This window comes from Mustela nigripes, chromosome 8 (genome assembly GCF_022355385.1).
Source record: "Mustela nigripes isolate SB6536 chromosome 8, MUSNIG.SB6536, whole genome shotgun sequence".
NCBI classification, from domain to species: Eukaryota; Metazoa; Chordata; class Mammalia; order Carnivora; family Mustelidae; genus Mustela; species Mustela nigripes.
Window position 1 is genome coordinate 56,450,803 of NC_081564.1, and position 23,807 is coordinate 56,474,609.

Sequence of the window (23,807 nt, forward strand, 5' to 3'; positions counted from 1 at the left end):
TATTATTTGGCAACAAAGAGGAGTGAAGTAATGATACATGGTATAACATGGTCGAACCTTGAAAACATTTGCTAAATGAAAAAGCCAGTCACAAAAAGCTATATATTGTATGGTTTTATTTATATGAAATATCCAGGCAAATTTATGGAGATAGATAGTGGTTGTTTAGGTCTGGGAGAGGGGGTAGGAATAGAGAGTGACTGCTAATAGGTAACAAGGTTTCTTTAGGGGCCAGGGGGAGATGAAAATGTTCTCAAATTAAATTGTGAGATAGTTGCCTAATTTTTTTTTTAAGATTTTATTTGACAGAGATCACAAGTAGGCAGAGAGGCAGGCAGAGAGGGGGGCAGAATCAGGTTCCCTGCTAAGCATAGAGCCTGATGCAGGGCTCAATCCCAGGACCCTGAGATCATGACCTAAGCCAAAGGCAGAGGCTCTAACCCACTGAGCCACCCAAGTGCCCCTAGTTGCCTAATTCTTAATAAACTAGAAACCACTGAACTACATACTTTAAATAGGTGCATTTCTGTGTGTATTTTTATTTCAATAAAAGAGTTTGAAGTTTATAAAGAAGCAGTCAGCCACACTGGATGGTGCAGAGACATTATGTAAAGTAAGTGCTACAAAAAATGTATTTGATTTAACAATATGGAGGTCATTGGTGAATTTGGTGATTTCAATTTTAGTGGTGTGGTAGAAGATGAAAGTCAGATTGTAATAAATTGAGAAATGGTTTGGTTATGAAAGGGGAGGTCTTCTTAAGTGCTCTTGATTAACCAGTGAGCAGGTGAAGATTAAAGATTCTAGAGTGGATAAATGCCCCTAAGAAACATAAATGGAGTGGTTAGTCTTGTCTGAAAGAAGGATCACTTCCTTCAGTGTGAAAGGAGGAAATGATGAGTGCTGAAAGAGTTGTAAACTTGATAAAGACAATTTCTCTTTAATGACCTCTGTTTTTCTCTGAAGTGGGAAGCAAGGCCATCTGTTTAAGAAAGTAGTGAGAAGGGGAAATGAGGAGAACACAACAGCTGACTAGAGAAATACAGTAGCTTTGTCAGAACATATGTAGCACCCATTTAAGGTTAGTGGCAATGAATTTATATTGGATCTGCTCTTTGTTTACTTGTTTCTTTGAACATTGTTTTATTTACACTAAGTTGCCCAACTATAACTCACAGAAAAGACAGATGTTTAGGTTCATGCAGTATTATGTTTTTGCCAGATTTAAGGGCGAGGACAGAAAGACTGTGGACACATTATTAAGAGCATTGTTAAATGAGTGATTGGAATGCCAGACCATCAAATTCAAGATGAGTAAGGGAGGGATAAAGGGAAGAAATATGATATTAATGATATTAATGGTCCCACCAGGACAGAGATTTTAACAAATTTGTTCACTTTATTCTTAGTCCTTAGAACAATGGTTTTTTGAATTAATGGTCTGATGAGACCAATAGAGATAGTGGAAATAGTTAAAAAAGCAAGTTTGAAGGTAGCATGTGGGCATCAGAAAGTAGTAGAACATTTGAATTACTGAATTCAAAAAAGATGCCATTTTAATTGATGACACCTTCCAGGATATGACGAGAAAGTCTTGCTGAGAAAGTCTTTGACCTGAGATGTCAAGGAACTAAGAAGTCGGGGTGTTGGTCCAGTGTCATTCACGTGATGTTAACATTAGCAAGGATGACGGCAAAAGTTAAATTGAAGGAGAAGACTGAATCAAGTGTTAACATCTTCAGTGATTGAAAGCGAGTGGGTAAATAGATGATACAGATGAAGAGAGGTTGAGAGTGGTAGAGCAGACGACAGGATACTCAGACTGATAAAAGTTGAATGTGGTACTGGGGGAATAGTTATCAACAAGCAATAATAGAAGCAGTGACAATTCCAATACTACCTTTGGCCATGACACACATAGGGTATGCTGAGTATAAACAATGCCTACTGAGAATAATGTAGGGAAAGCACTGACCTTAGCAAAGAGCCAGGTTTCAGGAAAAAGAGGAGATTAAGGAAGAACTCTTAAGAGGGGTACAAAATATAGCCAAGTATGACATGAAGCAAAGTTCCAGAAGTGTTGGAAGGTATGGGAAGGGATGGGAATAAAGAAGGAGGAAGTACAGATTAGCAGTATTTTGCTAATCTGTGATGGATTGTAGTGGGGAATTCCTTCAGGCATTGACCTGTTGAGAGAAGGAATAAGAGACATAGTTGATTTCATCTCAAAGGACCTTGGACCTAACCTAAGTGCTCTTCATTAAAAATGGTGTTGTAAAAAATTGATAAGGAAAAAATAGTCCCAGTATATAAAATGAAGTTAGTTTATACAAACCATATGTGTAGTATCCTTTTTTGTAAAATAAGAACAAGAATATGTGGATGGGTAGTACTTTTCAGAATGTGTGAAATATATTGTGATTTTTTTTTTTTTTTGGTAGAGGCATCATTTGAAGATTTATTTACTTATTTTAGAAAAGGAGTGGGGAGAGGGGCAGAGGGAGAGAGAGAATCTCAGGCAGACTCCCCACCGAGTACAGACCCTGACATGGGGCTGTATCCCAGGACCCTGAGATCACGACCTGAGCCGAAACCAAGAGCTGGCCACTTAGCCAACTGAGCAACCCAGAAACCCCGTATTGTGATTTTTTAAAAGACTAGCTGTCCAAATTTTTTAAAAGCTGCTTATGAAGGAAGGTACTAAAATTTAAGCCATTGGACCATTCATTTTTTTCAACAAATATTTAACACCTGCCTTGTGTCAGATACCATTCTTGGCACTGGAGATAGTATCAATTAACACAATAATGACCCCATCCTCATGGAGTCTATTACTATTGAAAGAGGCAATAAATCATGTATTTTAGGTAGTATTGAGTGATATAAAGAAAATAAAACACCATAATAAGGTAAAGCGGCTGTGGCATGATGGCTGTTTCAGAGAGAGCGTTTAGGGAAGGCCTTTTTAAGGAGGTGGCATTAACGAACAGAGGGAGCAAGCAAGGTCTGACAGCAGAGCACCCTAAAAGATCATGTGCTCAGGCCCAGAGATAGCTGGATTGATGGAGACGAGCAGGATTTCAGGGGGGTGCGGGGGAATGACTTCTGTTTAGGATCATTAGAAATGCCTATTACACATCCAAGTGGAGAGATCAGGCAGCAGGTTGGGGATGAGTCTGGAACTTGGAAACAAGCTTCACATTGGAGCTATATGTTTAGGACATACTGATATTATTAAAAATCATGTGAATGAATGGAATTGCCTAAGATATGAGAGCTGAGGATTGAGCCCTGAGACATGCCATCATTTAAAAGGCAAGAGAAGAGAAGGGTATTCAGGAGAGATCTGAAATCCCAAAAGATATAAAAGGGAATATGAGGGGAAAGCTCCAGAGACCGCATCCTCCCCTGGGTTTTGTCTCAGTGTCATGCTAGGTCAGAGGCAACCAAAACTGGAGCAAGAGCTCTAGGAGAACAGAATTAATGCCAGTACAGCCTACTCCAAATTGCTTCCTGGATGGGACTGGCAGAATAAAGCAAATAAGCCCTCTGCTTATCGCCTCTCCATAAAGAAGCTTGTAAGTCAGCCTGTGTGCCCAGGTAACTCGGGAGTACTGGCTCTGTGAGGTACAGATGTAAGATAGGCCAATGCCTATGGCTCAAGTAGAGTACATACCATAGGGATGGTATTTGATAGATTGTGAATAAGTTGCCTATCCCTTTAAATTGTTTAAATGCCAAACTCCCATCTGTCAGGCCAAGTTAATCAACTTTAAAACTAACCTCCTGACACATACCACCTCAGCAAACTAAGACACACTGCTCACAGAACACAATTTGATAAACACTGCTCTTTGCTGGTATTTAGTATAAAATGCCATAGGAATTCATTTTTTATTTTGCTTTATTGCATATATAATTCTAGTGTAAAATTGGGTGATTTCTCAGGCTCTGGTTTTTAAAGCAATCTTGGCTATTTTCTTGCTTTTTAATCTGCTAAATTATTTGGTCTTTCCTGATAGCAAAAGTACTGTTAAAATACTTGTTGAATGAAATTAGCCATAAGGGAGACATGAAATCTGAGATCCTTGTCTACCATAGACTTTCTGGTTCTTCTGCCACAATGTAGTCCATGATGGAAGATGGCTTCTAGAATTTTCTAGAATTTTTGTGATAACAGCAGAACCATGCAGATAAGCATTTGTACTTTAGGGTAAATGAAATCATTGGCAAAAAGATAGCCCAGTTGATTAAGAATGTGGATATATTCATGCTGAGTTACAATTGGTCACACTATATACTTTTAAAATTAAATGTAGGGGCACCTGGATAGCTCAGGGGATTGAGTGTCCGACTCTTGATTTTGGTCAGATCATGATCTCAGGGTCGAGGGATCAAGCCCCAAGTCAGGCTCTGGACCTGCTTAAGATTCTTTCTCTCCCTCTCCCTCCATCGCTCCCCCTACCCACTTGTGCATGCACACACTCTCTCTTTAAAAAAAAAATAAAATAAAATGCAATTGGAAACAGCAGCCATTTTCTTCTTTTACTTTTCCTTTAGTTACACATCTAATTTATCTTGGTGGAAAGACTGAAGATACCCAAGTCCAGGAAGTCACAGTGCCTAGAGTAAAACCACTTGGCTCTGCCCCCTGACTTGCTGTTTGACACTAATCAGTTCACTTATAGCTCTCTGGACCTCAGGTTCCTCATCAGTAAAATAAGAGAATTATTTCAAATTCTGTCCAAGACCCGGTCCTCCATGACTAAGCATTACTGAGTGTTTGCCGATACCCTGTTCTCCTCTCCTTCTGGAGCTACATGACTGGTTCTGGCCGCTCAGATAGAAGGAGTAGTGTGTCACTTCCAGGCTGGAAACCTATGCACAATTCTTCAGTTTCCCTGCCCTGCCAAAACAATAGAGAAGCTTACGTGTTCCACATGATGTAGCCATTAGAGAGTGGAGCCACTCTGCCTGGAACTATTTTGAGCCTATAAAATAAACATGACATATATTTGAGTTCTATGAAGCCATTGGAGTTTGACGATAATTTGTTCTGCCACATAAACTAACTTATCCTAATACATCAGGTCTAACTCTCTGTGGTTTTGTGGGTCACTCCTTCCATATTGAAAAGATCTTTTCTACTATATTGTATGTAAGAGTACTGTGAAAGAATTTGAACCCCACAACTTTTTTTTCAAATGATCAAATAAGTTGGTACCTACTAAATCAGTCTTTAAACACAAATCCCTCTCATTACTCTCTATTTTTTTAGCTTTTAGCTTATACCTCTGAAAGATTGATTTCTGGCATACTTTCTGATCCCCATTATTTGGGCTCTATTTTTTTTTAACAGAGAGAACAGCTCATTTATTTCCTCAGAGTATCTCTCCCTAGCTGTTTTAAGCACGAAATTGTAATAGAAAAATATACCTCTCCATTGTTTCTAACTTTTAAAAAAAGTTTTGACAGTCTGTATAAAGAGATGAATATTACCACAAGATTGCCACATGTTTCCAACGAAGACTCAAAAAAAGCCTATTCCTTGAGCATGAAGAAGGTCTGTCTCTGATAAAGAAACTTCCTTGGAAACAGTACCCAACTCTTGGTTTACACCTTAAATGAAGATGTTTCGGTTGAACATAGAAACCATTGTTTTGAATGGCAGAGATAATTACATTGAAATAGTGCCTTAATGCTGTGAGAATAAAATCTGCCCCAAAAAATTCTGCTCAAAAGAATTTCAATTTACAGTTTTCGTACCACAGAAAATTTGACATTTCCGTGCCTGAGATGTTAGTCTGATCTTGCCTGGGACTTGACGGCAGGCTAGCTATATAACTTAAGAGACCAGTGTAAAATGAAAATGTGGAAACCCTTGTTCAAAAAGGATGAAAAAAAAAGTAGGAAGAGGGGCACCTGGGTGGCTCAGAGAGTTAAGCCTCTGCCTTCTGCTCAGGTCATGATCTCAGGGTCTTGGGATCTAGCCCCGCATCGGGCTCTCTGCTCAGCAGGGAGCCTGTTTCCCCCTCTCTCTGTCTGCCTCTCTGCCTACTTGTGATCTCTGTCTGTCAAACAAATAAATAAAATCTTAAAAAAAAAAAAGTAGGAAGAAAATGTGCTGTTAAAGGTAACAAAATACAAAACTTTATCCTCTATAAATTTATATAGCCGTGACCAATAATGGTGATACATGAGTAATAGCATAAACCTACAGATAGATAAAAATTTCTATTTTTGAGGTCATAACTTTATATAATAAATAATACCGTATTAATATGATAATGACTGATCATAAGATTTTTCTGGCTCACTTTTCTTTAAATTCATTTATTAGATCATCAAAATTGATACATTTAGCAACTTTATTTTAAATGATACAATTAAAAGCAAATCAGTCACTCTTGGCAAATGAAAGATTACACATAATATTTGGTAATTTTTAATTTTGAAAAGAATCTTTCTGCTGATACAACTGATACTGGAGCTGTTGGGAATATTTGATAGGCTTGGCAACACTAGGATAGATTTCTGATAAATGATTTCAAAATATAAATTCTAGTTTCTCTTGAGCTGATGACACAGAACAATTTTTCTAAAAAGGAACAACTCTTTATGCACATTAGTTTTATGTATGTCAGAAAATCTAATTTTGAATATAAGTTCAGTGTTGTTTTTCTCTGGTATGTCCCATAACTTGTAGAGGTTCTATAAGAAACCAAAAATTACTTAATGATTTGTATATAATTCAGAACACCTACCTACGCTTTCTATAACCGTATCTTCCATGACAAAGAAAAACTAATTTTAAAATTGTCATCCTCATTAATTGGTTCATTTGAAGCTACATGTGAAAATAAGAGTTTTATCCATCAGATGCAACAATTTTTACATTTAATTTCTAAACCCTTGGGTATTTACTTAGCAATGGTGCAGCTGGGTTTTGAGCGGGGAAGGGTTCTGGGTTTGTTTTGTTTTGTTTTAGAGCAAGAGCACATATGTAAGTGGGGTGAAGGGGCAGGGCGCAATGGGCAGAGGGAGAGAGAGAATCCTAAGCAAGCTCCATGCCCAGCCCAGAGCCTAACTCAGGGGCTCGATCGCAGGACCCTGAGATCATAACCCAAGCTGAAATCAAGAGTATGACACTGAACCAAGTGAGCCCTGGGCACCCCAATGCAGCAGGTTTTAAAACCTGATTCTAAACTCTTTGAAGAATTCTTATATCTCTTCAGTATGCTTTATTGCAACATCCATGTGTATGCTTTTATTTTATAATATTTTACTGATGTATATTGCCTAAACGCTACCATTCTCCTCCCTGTGTTCAGGCCGGAGAGCTAATATCTTGCCTTGGGGATGGGTTCCAGGAAAAGATAGGCAAGCCAGCAAGTGCTACCACAACTGCTGCTTCTCCTGCTGCCACCATTGCCATCGCCATCACCAGAATGCTCAGGTCCCAACCCCAGCCACTCCCTCAGAGCCCTGCAGCACCCCAGGCTGCTTTGGGCAGGAATGTGCACCCCAGGCAGGCAAGCAGGCAAACACACTGCCTATTGCCCACTGTGCCTGTAGGCCTGAACCCGCATGTGCGTACCTCGCTTATCTCCTCCATTCACATACCTGCTCTCATGTCCCATCAGACTTCATTTGTAAAACACAAGGTCAAAGATAAAATCAAGAGTTTCAAGACCATAATAGATCATTAAGCCAAGTCCAGGGTCGTGTGCGACTGCTCAAGGCTTCATGATCTATCTGTAGAAATTACCTGGCCCTGTGTATGAATGAATATGGAGGCAGATACATTTATGCCTTTGGCTTTCTCTAGTGGGAATACATGGAAATGGGCTATGGTTGAGGGTGTTATTGACCGCTAGTAGTATCAATGTCTCTGCTTCTCTAAGCCTACTCCCTTTTTTTTAACTTTTATAACAATTTTTTATTAATATACAATGTATTATTTGTTTGTAACATAATTATTATTATGCATTAATATAATATATATAATACACATTACATTTGTATAATATAATGTATTATAATCAGTCTTACACAATTCATAGCACTCACCATAGCACATACTCTCCCCAGTGTCCATAACCCAGCCACCCTATTCCTACCCCCTCCAGTAACCTTCAGTTAGTTTCCTGAGATTAAGAGTCTCTTATGGTTTGTCTCCCTCCCCAGTCCCATCTTGTTTCATTTTTCCCTCCCTTCCCACCATAACCCCACTCCCTGACTCTCAAATTTCTCATATCAGAGAAATCATATGGTAATTGTCTTTCTCTGATTGACTTATTTCGCTTTGCATAATACCCTCTAGTTCATCCACATACTTGCAAATGACAGGATTTGGGGGGGGGGGTGATGGTAGCATAGTATTCCACTGTGTATATACACCACACCTTTTTTATCCATTCATCTGTTGATGGACATTTGGCTCTTTCCATAGTTTGGCTATTGTGGACATTGCTGCTTTAAACATTTGGGTGCACGTGCCCCTTGGAATCACTACATTTGTATCTTTAGGGTAAATACCTAGTAGTGTGATTGCTGGGTCATAGGATAGCTCTATTTTCCACTTTTTGAGGAACCTCCATAGTGTTTTCCAGAGTGGCTACACCAACTTGCATTCCCATCAACAGTATAGGAGGGTTCCGCTTTCTCAACATCCTCACCAACACCTGTTGTTTCCTGACTGGTTAATTTTAGCCATTCTGACTGGTGTGAGGTGGTATCTCCCTGTGGTTTAGATTTGTATTTCCCTGATCCTGACTAATGTTGAGTACTTTTTCATGTGTCTGTTGGCCATTTGGGTATCTTCTTTGCAGAAATGTCTGTTCATATCTTTTCCTCATTTCTTGATTGGATTATTTGTTCTTTGGGTTTGATAATTCTTTATAGATTTTGGATACTAACCCTTTATCTGATAGGTCATTTACAAATATCTTCTCCCATTCTGTCAGTTGTCTTTTGATTTTGCTGACTTTTTCCTTTGCTGTGCAAAAGCTTTTGATCTTGATGACGTCCCAATAGTTCATTTTTACCCTTGTTTCCCATGTCTTTGATGATGTTTGTAGGAAGAACTTGCTGAGTTGAAGTTTAAGATGTTGCTGCCAGTGTTCTCCTCAAGGATTTTGATGGATACCTGTCTCACTTTTAGGTCTTTCATCCATTTTGATTCTATTTGTGTCTGTGATATTAGGAAATGGCCCACTTTCATTCTTCTACACGTGGCTGTCCAATTTTCCCAACACCATTTGTTGAAGAGTCTATCTTTTTTCCACTGGACATTCTTTCCTGCTTTGTTGAAGATTAGTTGACCATAGAGTTGAGGGTCCATTTCTGGGGTCTCTATTCTATTCCATTGATCTATGTGTCTGTTTTGGTGCCAGTACCATACTATCTTGATGATTTTAGCTTTGAAATAGAGCTTCTGGTATTGTGATGATGCCAACTTTGGTTTTCTTTTTCAACATTCCTCTGACTATTCGGGGTCTTTTCTGGTTGCGTATAAATTTTAGGATTATTTGTTCCACTTCTTTGAAAAAAGTTGATGGTATTTTGATAGGAATTGCATTAAATGTGTAGATTGCTCTAGGTAGCATAGACATTTTCACAATATTTGTTCTTCCAATCCATGAGCATGGAACGTTTTTCCATTTCTTTGTGTCTTCCTCAATTTGTTTCATGAGTACTTTTTAGTTTTCTGAATGCAGATTCTTTGCCTCTTTGGTTAGGTTTATTCCTAGGTATCTAATGATTTTGGGTGCGGTTGTAAATGGGATCAACTCCTTAATTTCTCTTTCTTTCTCTTGTTTTTGGTAGCCTATCCTTTTTTTTTTTTTAAAGATTTTATTTATTTATTTATTTATTTATTTATTTGACAGAGAGAGCACAAGCAGGCAGAGAGGCAGGCAGAGGCAGAGAGAGAAGCAGGCTCCCCACTGAGCAAGGAGCCCAATGCGTGGCTCGATCTCAGGATCCTGAGATCATGACCCAAGCCGAAGGCAGTGGCTTAACCCACTGAGACACCCAGGCGCCCCTGGCCTACCCTTTTTGATGAAAATGCTGGACACCAAGGCAGTCTTTTCTTTGGAGGGAGCTCTTCATAGATTCAGATAAGAGTTTCTTTTCCCAAGATTCTAGAGAGAATGGGAGTAAGACAGCAGGATGGAACTAACATTTATTGAGTATTTAATGTGTTAATATATACCAACCTATTCATTTAATCCTAACAGGAGTTCTCTTAGCCCCTTATGAATGAGAATCTGAACTGAGAGGTTGAAGAACTTTCCCAGGATCACACAGCCTGCAAATGGTAGAGCAGAGATTTGAACCAGGAAGCTTTAATGTCCTGAATGAGAGCACTGGAAACAAACTACCTGGGTCCAAATCCTGGATGTGCCATATAATGGCTTCATATTGGATGAATTCCTTCCCTGAGCCTTGGTTTCCTCGTGTACATACTAGAGATCAGACTTAGTAAAGTATCTGCTTCATAGGGTTGTTCAGAGGGAAGGTTGAATACATGTCAAGCATTAAGAATCGTGCCTGACACTTAATAAGCCTACAGTAAATGCTACTCCTGCCGTTGTTACTGTTATCACCATTCCTTTGCCTACTCCACAGTCTCTCTTCATAGCTGAGAAAAGAATGTTGGTGATCAGCAGAAGAGAACAGCTTACAGGCAGGCAGTGGGGGCCATCTGCTATTTACTCTCCCTGAAGTTCCTCCTGTAGACCCTCTCACATGTGATGTGATCAGTGATTGGATTCTTGCTCCCGGCAGCGCATCTCTGTAGGCTTCTTGGATTCTAATGTTCCACTGGTCTGATCATTTTCTGTGTGGGTTGTGTGTGTTGCAGGTATGAGACCTCTCTGCTGGATTTGGTTCAATCTCTGAGTCCAAAATCTGCTCCCAAACCTCAACCCCATTCCTCCAGAGAAGCTGGGGCCTGGATTCACAGTAATCGCCGACTCAGTCCTCGAAAATCAACCTGGAACAAGATGGGGACAGGCAGGACCCCCGAAGACCTGGAGGAGAATCAAATTCTGGAAGATATCTTTTTCATTTGACGTTGAAACACATGCTACAAAATTTCCATCTGAAATGTGTGGGCTTCTTTATATCCTGATCTAGGATTTTAAATTATTTGATCGCAAACTAACCGCGTCTCTCCTTTCACAGGGGCCTCTCTCACTAACATCCTGTTATGTGTTGAACATAGAAATCATGTTACAAACCCAGAGTGGTTTTGATCAGACCCCTCAGTAGGTGACACATTAAGGGCAGAGTGGGGGAGGGCAGTATCTTTTCTGTGCCAAGCAGAGATCAGAAAATTAACATAGGACCCTTTCTACATGCAAAGGACTTAACATATTCAGCCTCATTTCCAGAGTGTTTCCTTCTCAATACTTAGTGGGAAAAGGTTGGTTCTCTTTCGTGCACAAGGAAGACCTTTTCACAGAAAAATCCCTCTGATTTAAAAGTAGCCCCTTTGCAACATAAGCAGTTTCAGAAAGACACTCCCTTTACTTCTCCACCTCACCTTTACCTCTGTTCCCTCATTGCCTACCTCTGTATACGTGTAGTCATTTAATTCCGAAGTTGGAGTTGGTGTCCCTACCATCACAAGCAACACCCACAACCAATTGCGAGTCAGTTCCAGTAATCATCAGCCGTAACCAAAGGGCACAGTGGGCTAGAGGGAGGGCCCCAACCAATCCTTGGAAACCAGCATTAAGTCACAACATAGAGTGACTGCCCTCGGGAAATAAAATGGAGACACAGGCCTGACATGCTTTTCCTGCCATCCACCCATTTCCCGGGATAAATAAAAGCAATAGTTCAGTACTTTTTACTGACCTAAATGTCTGTATTTGTGAGCTGCCCATGGCTGTCTCCAGGGAAGATGCCACTGGAGAGAGGAGCATCAGCTGCCACAGGCTGAGAGGCCTTCCCTGGTTCTCCCTCTTACCTCATGAGGATCAAAGGCCCTAGCTTGATCGCGCCTTTGATGTGCTCTGCTCAGGCTATTGTCCCGTGACTCCAAAGAAACATCTCTACTTGCCACATTCTTCTCCTCCACTCCCAAGCAGAATCTCCCTATCTTTTCCACTCCTCCCTTTGACCCAGAAAAGACCTGTCGAAAAAGTACACTTGCAACCTCATTCTCTCTCTTCTTCTATTTGGCAGAGCTCTTAAGATGGGTCCTTCAGCTTACAGTGGGCTCCAGTGGGTTCTCATGCCCCTAGGCAGCATGATGAACCTGGTAGAGCCCCTGAGTTGATGACTTCCAGTCACTGGAAGCAAGGAAGGTGTGTCCCCAGATGTGTCTACTTGGTGACCTTATTTGATCTGTTCTGTTTCTCTCTCCATTTCACCCAACCCCAGGCTTGAAGTGGGACCAAGAGTCTGTCAGTCAGCATTGGTAGCCAAGGTCAGACCACCCAGGGTAAACTGCATTAGTGAGCCTACAGGGCTTCCCTAAAGTCTTTATCAAAACTAGATTATCTCAGCCTACAAAAACCTTGTTAAACAGATTCTTTATGTGGATGGATTGAAATCTCATGTCTCTTCTGCCTGATGTGTTACCCCCTCTACTCCGCCTTCCTCCACTTGGGTCTTTTTGCTCTTTGAAGAGAAGAATGGGATCTACCAACACCAGTCCTTCATCTGAGGTCAGGATTGACTAGTTTTAGGCATCCAGTTGAAAAGTTGAAAAAACACTGCAGATTAAAGTATCCTTTTAAAGTTCACCCCTTGACAGGAACTGAGTCAATTTCATCCCATCCAGAAAGCATTTGGAAAATTGTGTTTACTTTGGTGTGGCAAACTGGGGAGAAAAAACTGAGAGCCCTCAGCCATTTTCTCAAATTTAGGTTTCTAGAACTATCTTTTACTTGCCCCATATGTCAAGAGCACCTTAAGTACATCCAGTTCCCTTGGATCAGCCATAAGCACACACCGCATTTGTTGCCAGTGTCTTTACAGATCTCTAGAATAAGAGGGTGCCAGAAAGACTAAGAAAAGGATTATGCTTTCTTTAAGAAGCTTGTTTGCCTTTAGAAGAATGCTAAATGAGACATAAACTAAGGGAATTTGGCAGGGGGCGGTGGTGGTCACATGCCACAGATTGGAGTTTAATTGCTTCTCCCCCTGCATGAGCAGTTTGGAAGAGCAAAGATGGATTTTCAGCAGAGTGTCAAACATATTTTTCATATGCTCCGTCCCCACACCAGTTGCCTTTCTCTATCCTATAGGCATTTCTTGTGTGTCAGGGCAATAGGATGTGAATTTGTGTCTAATCCAATGTCTTCCTTATGAACTGAATGGCGTATGTTAACATCTTCATTTGTCTGACTTTGAGATACCTATATATATGAAAAGGTGGTTGTAGAGCCTTGAGGCTGTTGTGGAGCCCAGAAGCTTGACCTAATTGCAGATATCCTACAGAGAGAGGGTATGACACAGAGTAGTCAGCCTTTCTTCCTGGTAAAGTGCTCGCAACAATGACTGGTTGCCTCTGCTGCTTCCTCAGAGCAAGACTAGACACATATTAGGGGTGCTGCAGATAATGCCGCCACACTGCCCACCCTGCTGCCCACCACTCTGTGAGAGAAAAACCTGTCAATATTTGCAAAATGGGACAGGCCAAAGTAGGTCCGTTGAAGCTCCTACAGGGGCCCAAAGTGCTTGATTTAGGAAACTAAGGTCAATCAAGGAAAAGCTTTGCTGACAGTCATCCTTCCCATAGGTACACTTGTGTCATCCAGACTGGACCTGCATGGTGAGGACTTAACTAGAAAACCCCAAATGTCTTGGGGAAAGGAGGTAGTCTCTCCTCCCTCAGAGCCACTGTTTTCACTTGGCCCTGCTCCCAGCACCATGGCCAGAGACTCTGAGAAGGGACCGGTGGAAAGGAGAGAAGCTGGAGGAAGTCCATGGTCATTAGTGAGGTGGATGGAGGCTATGGTAGACCCCTCTCAGTGCATGCCTTATCCTCACCTTGGAGAGTATCATTTTTAATGTGGGTAACTGTTTATATAAATATGAGATTTTAAGTTAATAAATTATCTCCATGGATATTTTCCCCACCTGGTTTTGATATCAAATTGTCCAACACCCTTCATCAGATCCATGGGGCAGAGCCTGAAAGCAAGAGCAGAGCCCCAGGTTATCAACATGTTATTCTCTTCAGTATGTGTTAAAACAGCAGGAGCTTGGGTTAACAGAAAGAAAACGATCTGCCTGGTTTGCCAACCAGGTTTTCCTGGCTGACTCTGCCTCACTCACATGACATGGACACTAAGCCTCCTCTAGTTCTGTGGTTGCTGGAATGGAAGTTTTGATCTGCGTGCACCTGTGAGACAGGAAATATGGTCCCTTCAGTGGGCTTTAGGTGCTAAGAGATATTAGGCAAGGGCTTGTGTGCCTGAAATGCCCAGTTTTGAAATCATACTGGTAAATTCAGTCAACAGCCTGAGACCTTCTGTCCTTGTTTCCCCGGTCAACCTGGGGAACAGAGGTGGTGAGAACACAGTCATCACTTAACCAGCTCCAAGCCCTGTGCACCATCTTATTCAATGCTAAGGAGAGCCATACTTTAAAAAAAAAAAAAAAAAAGAAGAAGAAGTTAATCCATTTACATGGAAGAGAGAGAGTATGAAGGGGGAGGCAGAGGGAGAGGCAGGAGCAGACTCCCTGCTAAGCAGGGAGCCCCACACGGGGCTTGATCCCAGGATGCTGGGAACATGACCTGAGCCAAAGGCAGACCCTAACCAACCAAGCCACCCAGGCACCCCAAGAATCATACTTTAAAGAGATTATTTGGATATGTGTTTCTTATCAGCATCAGCCACCTCAAGTCCTTCATGGAATGAAGACAGGGATACATCTATGGACACCTAAGTTTTCAAGGTTATCTTATGCACCAGTAATGAAAATGAGGCATAACAAAACCTAACTAAGGTCATCAGCTGGTAAAGAATAGAATTCCAACTCGGAATCTGAGGGGAGAGGATCATTATTCCCTCCCCCCACTCCTCCTAGTCAAACTCCCAAGTAGTATCAAGTCCACCTCCCGTTTCTCAACCCACCCCTTCGCTCTATTTCTGCTGGTGCTTCTCTAGCACAACAGTCTCTGCATTGGTCTTCCTGCTGGATGGCCGGATTCATCCTTGAACAAGTTTGACTTTACCCTTTGCCTCACTCTTATCTTTTAATGAGGACCATAGCAGAACCTTCCTCCAGGGGTTGTTGTGGAATGCAGTGAACTGAGCACAGATAAATAAGTGCTCAGCACAGATAAATAAGCATTCATAAGGATACTTGTTACAATTCTCCAGGAAGCTACCAGGGTCATCTTGCCAGGTCGTACCCTGGCTTAAAAGTGTTGGATAGTACTTAGTTTCTTATTGTGCTTAAGGAGGAGCTTGGCGTTACAAGCGTAATGCATGAGGATCTTCATGGTTTGGCCCACTGTAGACCTCCAGCCCCTTCATTTTCCCACTGTTTCTGTTGACTTCTGTGCTCAACCACTTTGAACTGCCATAGTTCCTGAAGGCACTGTGATATCCTCCTGACCTTGTGACCTCCTTCATCACCACACTTACTGGGCTAGAAACGCCTGTTAGACGCCTGTTAGACGGCAGGCCCATGGTGGCCAGAATAAGATGTTGGTCTTAGCCGTCACTCAACTCCCAAGAACTTAGCACGGTTCCTGACACACTGTAGGCTCTCATCGTTATCAGTTAGATGGACAGGTAAGTGCATCGGTGAAAAAGAAGGAGAGCAGGAAGGAAGGAAGCCATTAAACAGATCTGTGCTGCCAAAGTCCACTACTCTGGACTATGCCAGGCTGCTTGCCCCTCTCTCACGGAGAAAGTAAAGACTGTACTAAGGGGCTTGGGAACACCTCCATTGTTCCCTCCTCATTCCCACACTGATTTGCATTTTCTTTCCAGAACCCTAAGATTTGTAACTTTCTTGGTTAAAAATCCAAAGGACTCCACAGGGCAAGGAGCATGCCCTTTAGAGTGACATAGCAGGACTCAGCATCTGACCCCGTGTCCCTTTTCCCACCTCATCGCCCTCCTTTCTCTGCTCTGTTCACCTGTGCAACTTACAGCTGTTGGCCACTTCCCAAAGACATACTGCTCTTTCCTATCTGTGTGACTTGTCCGCATCTCTCTATCATGGATGAATCTTTCCAGACCTAGCTCAGATGTCACTACTTCCACATTTTCCTGATTCCCCCCAGGCACCCTTACAGATTATTTTCTCCTGACTCCAATTATGCTCCAAAAGCCTTCTGTCCTATCCCACCTCAAACTGGGCTGTATTGTTTGTCCCCCTGTTAGAATGGGAAGTGTCCAAAGGTGACAAATACTGACCTTAGAAACAACTCGGCCTTACCACTGTGAGTTGCACACATTTAGACAGGTTATACTTTATAAATTCAAACTGTATTATAAAGCTAAGCTTTACAAATTATACTCTCTAAGCCTCACATAGAACAATTTATAAAATTATTTGTGTAAAGGGGGTGGTCATTCCTACCTTACAAGTTGGCTCCTGGGATGCTGATCTAGCCCAGAGGAAAGACAGAATGGTAAGACAAAACTGTCCATGCAAGGATGCCTAGGTCCGGGAGAGCCAGAGAGGGGTCCATGGGATGTGGAGGGACCAGAAGACCCAGGAGTAAAGAGCATCATTGGGGTTTGTGAGAGAAGAGGTGCTTGGCCGGAAGGCCAGGGCCCAGACGGGGTGGGCACTGGCAGCTGGGCTGGTCCCTTCCTCGTACCACCGCACAGACAATGCCCTGACCCCCTGACCAGGATGTCCAAGGTCCAGGGTCCCTCACCTGTGCTGCACTTACACCCCGTGCTGTTCCCTGCTCTTGGTCCTTCTGTTCCCCACTGCTGAGATGAGGAGCCAGAGGAAGGGAAGCTCAGCTGTCCTGCTTTTTGCCGCTTCCACCGGAGACCCTATGAACTCCACAGCTCTGGTTTTCAGCCTTCTCCCAGCTGGAGGTGATTTAAGCTTGTTGGATTTATATAACATTGGGAAACGGTAAACTGTGTAAATTTGCTATGTTTTCCAGGGACAGTTATTTATGGAGAGGCATTTTTAACTCAAGTGCAGAAGTGTTAAATCATTATAATAAATTCGTGCTATTCAGACTTTCTTACATTGTAATAAATTTTTTCTAAGCATGAATGAGGAGATCCATGATTCCTCTAATATACCATTATGTATTTCTTCTCAAAATGACACAACTTACTATATCAACTTGGAGAGTGATAGAAGGAGATTTACTGTGTTGGGGAAAATGTCAAGTAGCAAGGAGTGTCAGAAGGGTCTCGGGAGCAGTTACCCACCGCAGAGGGGGGCCTGGCGAAGGGGGCAACCCCCACATCTCCCAGCTGAGCTTCGGAAAAGAGCAGGGAAATGGGTGAGGGGCCCAGGTACTTCTGTCCCCCACGGTGGGAGGGGGAGTGTTGGAGTGGGCTGTCGCAAAAAGGAAAAGTCCCCTGGTCTTCCAAAACCATCAGTTTGGGTAGAGAGCCGCCCTCTCATCATCCATCTCCCTCCTCACTCCTCACCTGGACACTCACCAGACCAGAGGATTCCTAGCTTTCATCAGATTCTAAAAGTTCAGGACGCACAGTCTTCAGTAAACGCGGACGCACTTTTTGATCGCCCACTCTGCCCTAGGCAAAGTCCAGTGACTTCGTTCCTGACCCCCAGCAGCTCCCAGGAGCTATGTCGAGCTGCACCTACAGCTCCTACCGGCCAGTCACAGAATCTTCCCCGAAGATGGGACATTTTGGCTGGGCAAAGGCAGGTAGGACCTTGAACCTTGAACCAAGAGAATGTGAGTGGTCAAAATCTGGAATGACAGGAGAATCTGTGTCCTTAAGCTATCTTTGAGGGCCCCCAGTGAGACGTTTTCCCAAAAGCTTAGTATGCCACCAGCTCCCCAGGTAATGAGGAGACCGGGACCACCAGGCTTTCTTCTACTCCTCATGGAGACCTGGGGCAAGAGGTGGCCGAGGGGCCTTGCTGAGAGTGTGCTGGGTAGGGGGCCCATGGGAGGTATGCCCTGTGCCACCCCTCTTCTCATTCACTCAGCAAACATTGTGGAGGCCCTACCTTGTACCAGCACAAAATACACTCAAGTAGTTCTTGATTCAGGGGGATCCCTTGAAGCCAGAGTTCTCCTAAGTTTGCCCAGCACTCAGGCAAGACAGCAAGTGTCAAGATTCGCTTCAACTTCCACCCAGACTTGAGAGCAGAATTAAGTGGTGGGAACACAAGGCTGCATCTCTCACTCAGGTGGCTCTTGTCTCAAGAGCTAGCCTGAGGGCATTCGTGGTCTCCCTCCTCTGCCCTCTCTCTTCTCCGTGGCCCTTCCCAGCACTTAGCAGAGTGCTGGGCCAAATCCTTGAGAGCCAGGCACCTGCTCTTTGCAAAGGAGAAAACTGGCAGGGGCAGGGGTCTAAGCCTTTCCAGGACGATCTTCCGTCCTGCGGTTCGGTTGTGTTGTCTTAGTGTGAGGCTTGGGAGTACAGTCAGTGAAGAGTGGTCGTGCCAGAGCCTTGATGAGGTGATCTCTTCCAAAGTAACAGAGTGATGACAAGCACAGACTCTGCCAGCAGGGGACCTGGGCTCACACCCCAGCTCTGCCCTACCATGTGACTCTGAGCACCCCGCTCAGAACCACGGGGCCCAGCGTTGTTGGGAAGATGACTGGGGTGGGGTTGGTGAAGTAGGCAGGACAGCGTGTGGGTCAGCAGTAAGTGGGCTGTTCTGAAACAAGGCCCGGTGTTTCCCAGCATATTCCCCACCTACCTAGACACCTTGGCCATTCTTCCGAAGGCTGGGGTCCTTTCCCCCTCCACGGCCCCCACCCTTGGGGTCTATGGAACCCTTGCTCACCTTCTAACACTCAGCCCCAGCGTCTCCCTCTAGGCTGGGCCACCAGCCTCCCCTCCTCGGGGCTCCCTGGGCCCCTGGACCACGCTGTCCCACAGCTGTATCGGCTCGTCAAGGAGCCTCCTAGGGTGGAAGGAGAGCCGCTGATTTGGAATCTGGGCTCCATTGCTACGTTGCAGTGTGACTTGGGGCAAGGTACTTACCTTTCCCAAGCCTCTGATTGTTGGTCGGTAAAGGAAGGTGAAGGCACTCTGCAGATAACTTCCAGGGTTAGAGAATACCCGTAACATACTTGGCATTGTCCTAGAACGCGGCTGTGACCATTATGTCTCCCTGAATCCTTAGCACAGTGCTGGGACTTGGGGAAAAGATGCACTCCCCATTCCAAGATGACTTTCTTTAAAGAGTAGGATAAATGGAGACCCAAGTCTCACCCAAGGAGAAGGCCCAGCAGCAGGACCTGAGACCCTCAGCGGCACTGGCGAGTAGCACAGAAGGTAGAATGCGTCCACCTGGTGGCCCTCGTGTTGGTTCCCGTGACGTCCCTGCCCCGCCCGTGCAGAGTGAATACGAAACACAACTGCCTGGCCTCTGAAGGCCTTCTTTGGACCCCAGGAGGAAGAGGAAATGGAAGGGTCACAAAGTTGGCAGCACCTGCGTCCATGGATTCCCTGCCACCCTGGTGCCCACAGTCCTGGTGTTGGGCCCCAGGAAGAGGTAAGGAGGGAGGGCAAATGGCAAAGAGGATCCACGTGGAGACTCTGGAGACGAGAGGAATCCTCCTACCTCAATTAGTGGAGTATGGCGCTCTCAGAAATGGTTACATTTTCCCCTTGATTTTTGAGTGATGGAGAACCAGTTTGCGTTGATCCTAAGAATTTGCTTCTAGTTTCCTCAGAGTTCAGTGTACTGGGGAAAACAGAGCTGACACAAGCTCAAAAGGTTTTAAACCCCACGTGGCTGCATAAACTGTTAATAAATATTCCATTTATTTCCACTGAACTTCCTCTCCTTGCGATGAATAAAAGCCAACTGGGTCTTCGGGCTTTTCTGTTTCCCTCCATGCTCCCCTTCGGTCCCCACGGCCAGCAAGGGCGACTAGGCAGGGAGAATTCTGGACTCCTTAGCAGCACGCTTAGTACGTGTCACTCACTCATGTCTAAGAACCCCAGCCCCAGCCCAGCTGACGGAGAGGAGGAAAGGACCTTTCCTGGCACCAGAGTCCACATAGATATTTCCCAAACGTGAAACTGGATCGTTGAGAAACCCACGAGAAGAAGTGGGGAGCAAGGAGGCAGGACACCGCATCGGAGGAAGCTGCTGTGTGGGGGTTCACAGTCCCGGGGGGTGGGATGGGAGAAGAAGAGCCCCCACCACTCTGCAGACACCGTGGGCCCTGACCCTGCATCGTCTGGGCAAGAGACTGCACCTTTCAGAGCCTATTTCCTCATTCGTAAGACAGGGACGAAAACACCCACCTCAGACAATTAGGTGAGACTATAATTAAGCGCTCCACATGGGATCTGGCTCAGACCAAGCACCCCTAATGGTAGCTACACCCATGGTTCCAAGAGAATGATAGAGCGTGAGCAGAAGGTCCCCGAGTCCTCTACCCAAATGGTGGGGACCTGAGCTCCCGCAGGCCTGGCCTGGGACTCCCACAGGCCAGCTCCCATCACCGCCAGGCTCTGGGTCTCCCCACTGAGTTCTTTATGCCAAGGCACCCCACATGTACGCATTTAAATGGGGTAATAGAAAAAACTGATAACACTGGCCAAAAAGGGTGGAAAGACTTTTCACCGGAGACTTCTTCACACTTTTGTGAATTTTGAAATATATGAATATGTTACCTTTAAAAAAAAAAAAGTAACATTTTTAAAATGCAAAGACCAAATTAATATGCAGCCTGAGGCCGCATGACCCCAGAGGAGAATTGGCTGTAGACAGTAACAGCCACCGTGGCGCCGGGAACGCTCTCGGGAGAAAGGGCAGAGAGAGGAAGGGGCACGGGAGCAAGCAGCTAATTGGGGTCCCTGGGAAAAAGCGTGAGCACCCAGAGACAGAGGTGTGTGCACCTCCGCATGACAGGAATTCTCCGGGAGTGTCGCGGGGCTGACTGGACTGTGAGAAGGTGGCTTGCAGTGGTCCGACGTCAAGTTCAAGCTTGCTTCAGTTGGGATGTGAATTGTCAATGGGATGGAACTAAGGAAAGGGAAGAAGGGGACTGAAGCTTGAAGTGTTCGCTGCACCTGTACTATACCGTCAGAGAATTCCTAGCTCAGAATCTTTGGGGTGGGAGGAAGCTGGGCTTGGCGGCGTCTCATGGACTCCTGACAACTCTTGGGTGGTGGTATTATTATCCCCCTTTGAGAGAGGAGACTGGGGCTCAGAGAGGTTAGGTGACTTTTCCAAAGTGACACAGAAGATATTTGAAAGAACTGGAGTTTGCATCCAGTCAGAAGTCAAAGCCAATGCTTTCTTCACTCTTGATACACTAGTCTCGGAGCCCCCTTCTGGTCTGGGCAAATCCTGGTGGGAACCCCACAAAGGGTGCAAGCCGAGGGGGGGATGTTTGGAGCTCCCTAAGGGATGAGGAGTTAGGATCGCATGAGGGAAGAGGAGTTAGGGTGATAGGAGGGGACTGGGGTGCTGGGGCAGAGGGCTGGAAAGTAAAGGGAGGACTCACCAAAAGAAGGGAAGGCAACTTAGAAAAGCCAACGGAGGGCAGAGGAGGGAACTCTCAAGCAAAAATCCTATACTTGCAAATACTCATCTGAGGGGAAAGGGAGTGTCAGCTACACACTTATTCCAAATGTGCTATCATTACTTAAAGAGCATTTTCAGAATCCTCCACTTTGGAACGTGTCCTCAGCTGTCTGCAGTTTGTGCTGTCCTTCCTTCCCTCATTCATTCTTGCTGGCAGTGAAGCCATAGTGGTCAAAAGGCCAAGTGCCAGGAATGAAGAGTCTACCAAAGAGTGTGTGTGTGGGGTGGGGGGTGGGGGGTATCAGCTGTAGCCAAGGCTTTTCATTTGAGGGTGGATTCCATTCTTCAAGACAGACAAATGGTCTTCCCAGCCAAGGCTGATATGTCACCTTGGGCAGGGCTGGGTCCCAGAGCTCACCACCCAGCTCGGGGGTGGAGTGGGGTTGGGGCGGGGGGGATGCTCGCTTGGGTTCAACCTGGTGTAATTGCAACGCTGGCCCAGCAGACCCCATGCCAGAGGGAGCTGTCACTGTGCCCAGCCCACTAGCAGCAGAGCCTGGGAGGCAGGCGGCCACGGGGCCTGGAAGCACCCACATGGGCACGGAGGCTCTGGGGCGTCTGCGTCTCTCTGTACCCTGTGCGTGGGTACATGGGATCCAGCTCAGAACAGGACAAATGTCAGATCTTTATAAAAACCTAGAAGCAGAAGGGAGCTATTCACTCAACGTTCTCACTAAACATCTTCTTTTCATATTAGTATCACACAGTAAGAAAGGGAGATGGGAGAGAAAAGTGAGTACAAAGAGTGGATGGAGAGCTGGAGGCCTTTGAAAGTCACTGGGAGCAGGGGCTGGAAGGAGCCCTGGGGTCTAACCAGGCACCAGCACCGGCACGTGTGTATGGCTGATGGAGACCACCAGTTCCCCCCACCAGCAGCATGGGTGCAGCTAGCTGCCCCCTCCCCCCAGGCCACAGCCAGCCTCTAGACTAGAACGTTGCATCAAAAATGTTGAGGGCAAACTGAGATACCTATCAGTAAAATGACTTGATATCGAGGATTTGCTTCAAAATAATTCATGAGTTGAAGCTAGGTGGTTGGGGTGGGGGGGTTCTTGGGGGGGCTCCATTGGTGAAGTGCCTGACTCTGGGTTTAGGCTCATGTCATGATCTCAGGGTCCTGAGATTGAGCCTGCGGCTGGCTTGGCCGAGCTCAGCAGCAAGTCTGCACGAAGACCTCTCCCACTGCCCCTCCCCACTTCGGGCTCGTGCACGCGCGTGTGCTCTCTCTAAAATAAATAAATCTTCAAAGAAAAAAAGAAAAGCTAGGTGGTACATGGAGGTTCGTAATGTAAGGATCTCTACTTTTCATCATGCTTGAAATAAAAAAAAAAATGTATGATAAAAAGGAAAAAGTCTTTTAAATGGAGGAGCTAGGCAGAAATCAAAAACTGTAGGTAGAATGCTAGCAGAGTAATCTAAGCCATAAAACATTGACAGAAATTAATGAGAAGTGTGTCTTGGGTTTTCTTAAATAACACTGCAGATCAGGAGTTCCGAGCCCTGGGGATGATGGAGGAGCTGTGGTCTCTGAGCCCCTGTGCGAAGTGACCTCATAGTTGTCAAAGAATCTGTGACTTTGCCCCAGAGGTTAATAATTGTATTCTCTCTTAAATACGCGATGCATTCATTAGTCACTGGGTGTGTGGTTTTTAAGGAAAGGGTTTATTTTCTAGAACTGGCACATTCACATCTGGACCCCGTCAGCCATACCTGGAACAGGACGTGGGTCAACCCGCTTCATGGCCCAGTTCCCTGGGGGGCAGTTCCCAGGGGCCACAGGACCCTGAGCTTCAGCAGTGGAGGTCTGGGAGAGCCTGGCAGAGAAGGATACCCAGTGGGGAGGGGAGGCCAGTGAGGCCCCTGGGGTCTGAGCATGGAAGGGGGAGGTGGTGTGGAGGCTGCCATCCTCTGGCTTTCGGCTGTGAATGTCCAACAGAGCCATGGTTTTGAATAGTCTGAGCTACAAAGCCCAGGGTATTCCTTAGAAATCACCTACCCGTTCCTCACAGGGGAGCAAAACACCCGATGTGATGTCATGCCCCTTGCAGTGACTTCTGTTAAGAAGACCAGTGCCCCACAGGCTCCCCAGAACAGGCAGA

At 44.8% G+C, this 23,807-nt stretch overlaps 1 protein-coding gene across 6 annotated transcripts in view; it reads left to right on the forward strand.

Moving 5' to 3' along the window:
• The window catches only part of KIAA1328 (KIAA1328 ortholog), a 325,611-nt gene extending 308,420 nt beyond the window's left edge, over window positions 1-17,191 (forward strand). For all 6 annotated transcript variants that reach the window (XM_059409499.1, XM_059409500.1, XM_059409505.1 and 3 more), the window contains one exon: window positions 10,868-17,191. In XM_059409499.1, coding sequence (XP_059265482.1) covers window positions 10,868-11,078 — 211 coding nt within the window. In that variant the 3' untranslated portion in view covers window positions 11,079-17,191. The remainder of the gene's footprint in view (window positions 1-10,867) is intronic.
• The last annotated feature ends 6,616 nt before the right edge of the window (window positions 17,192-23,807 follow it).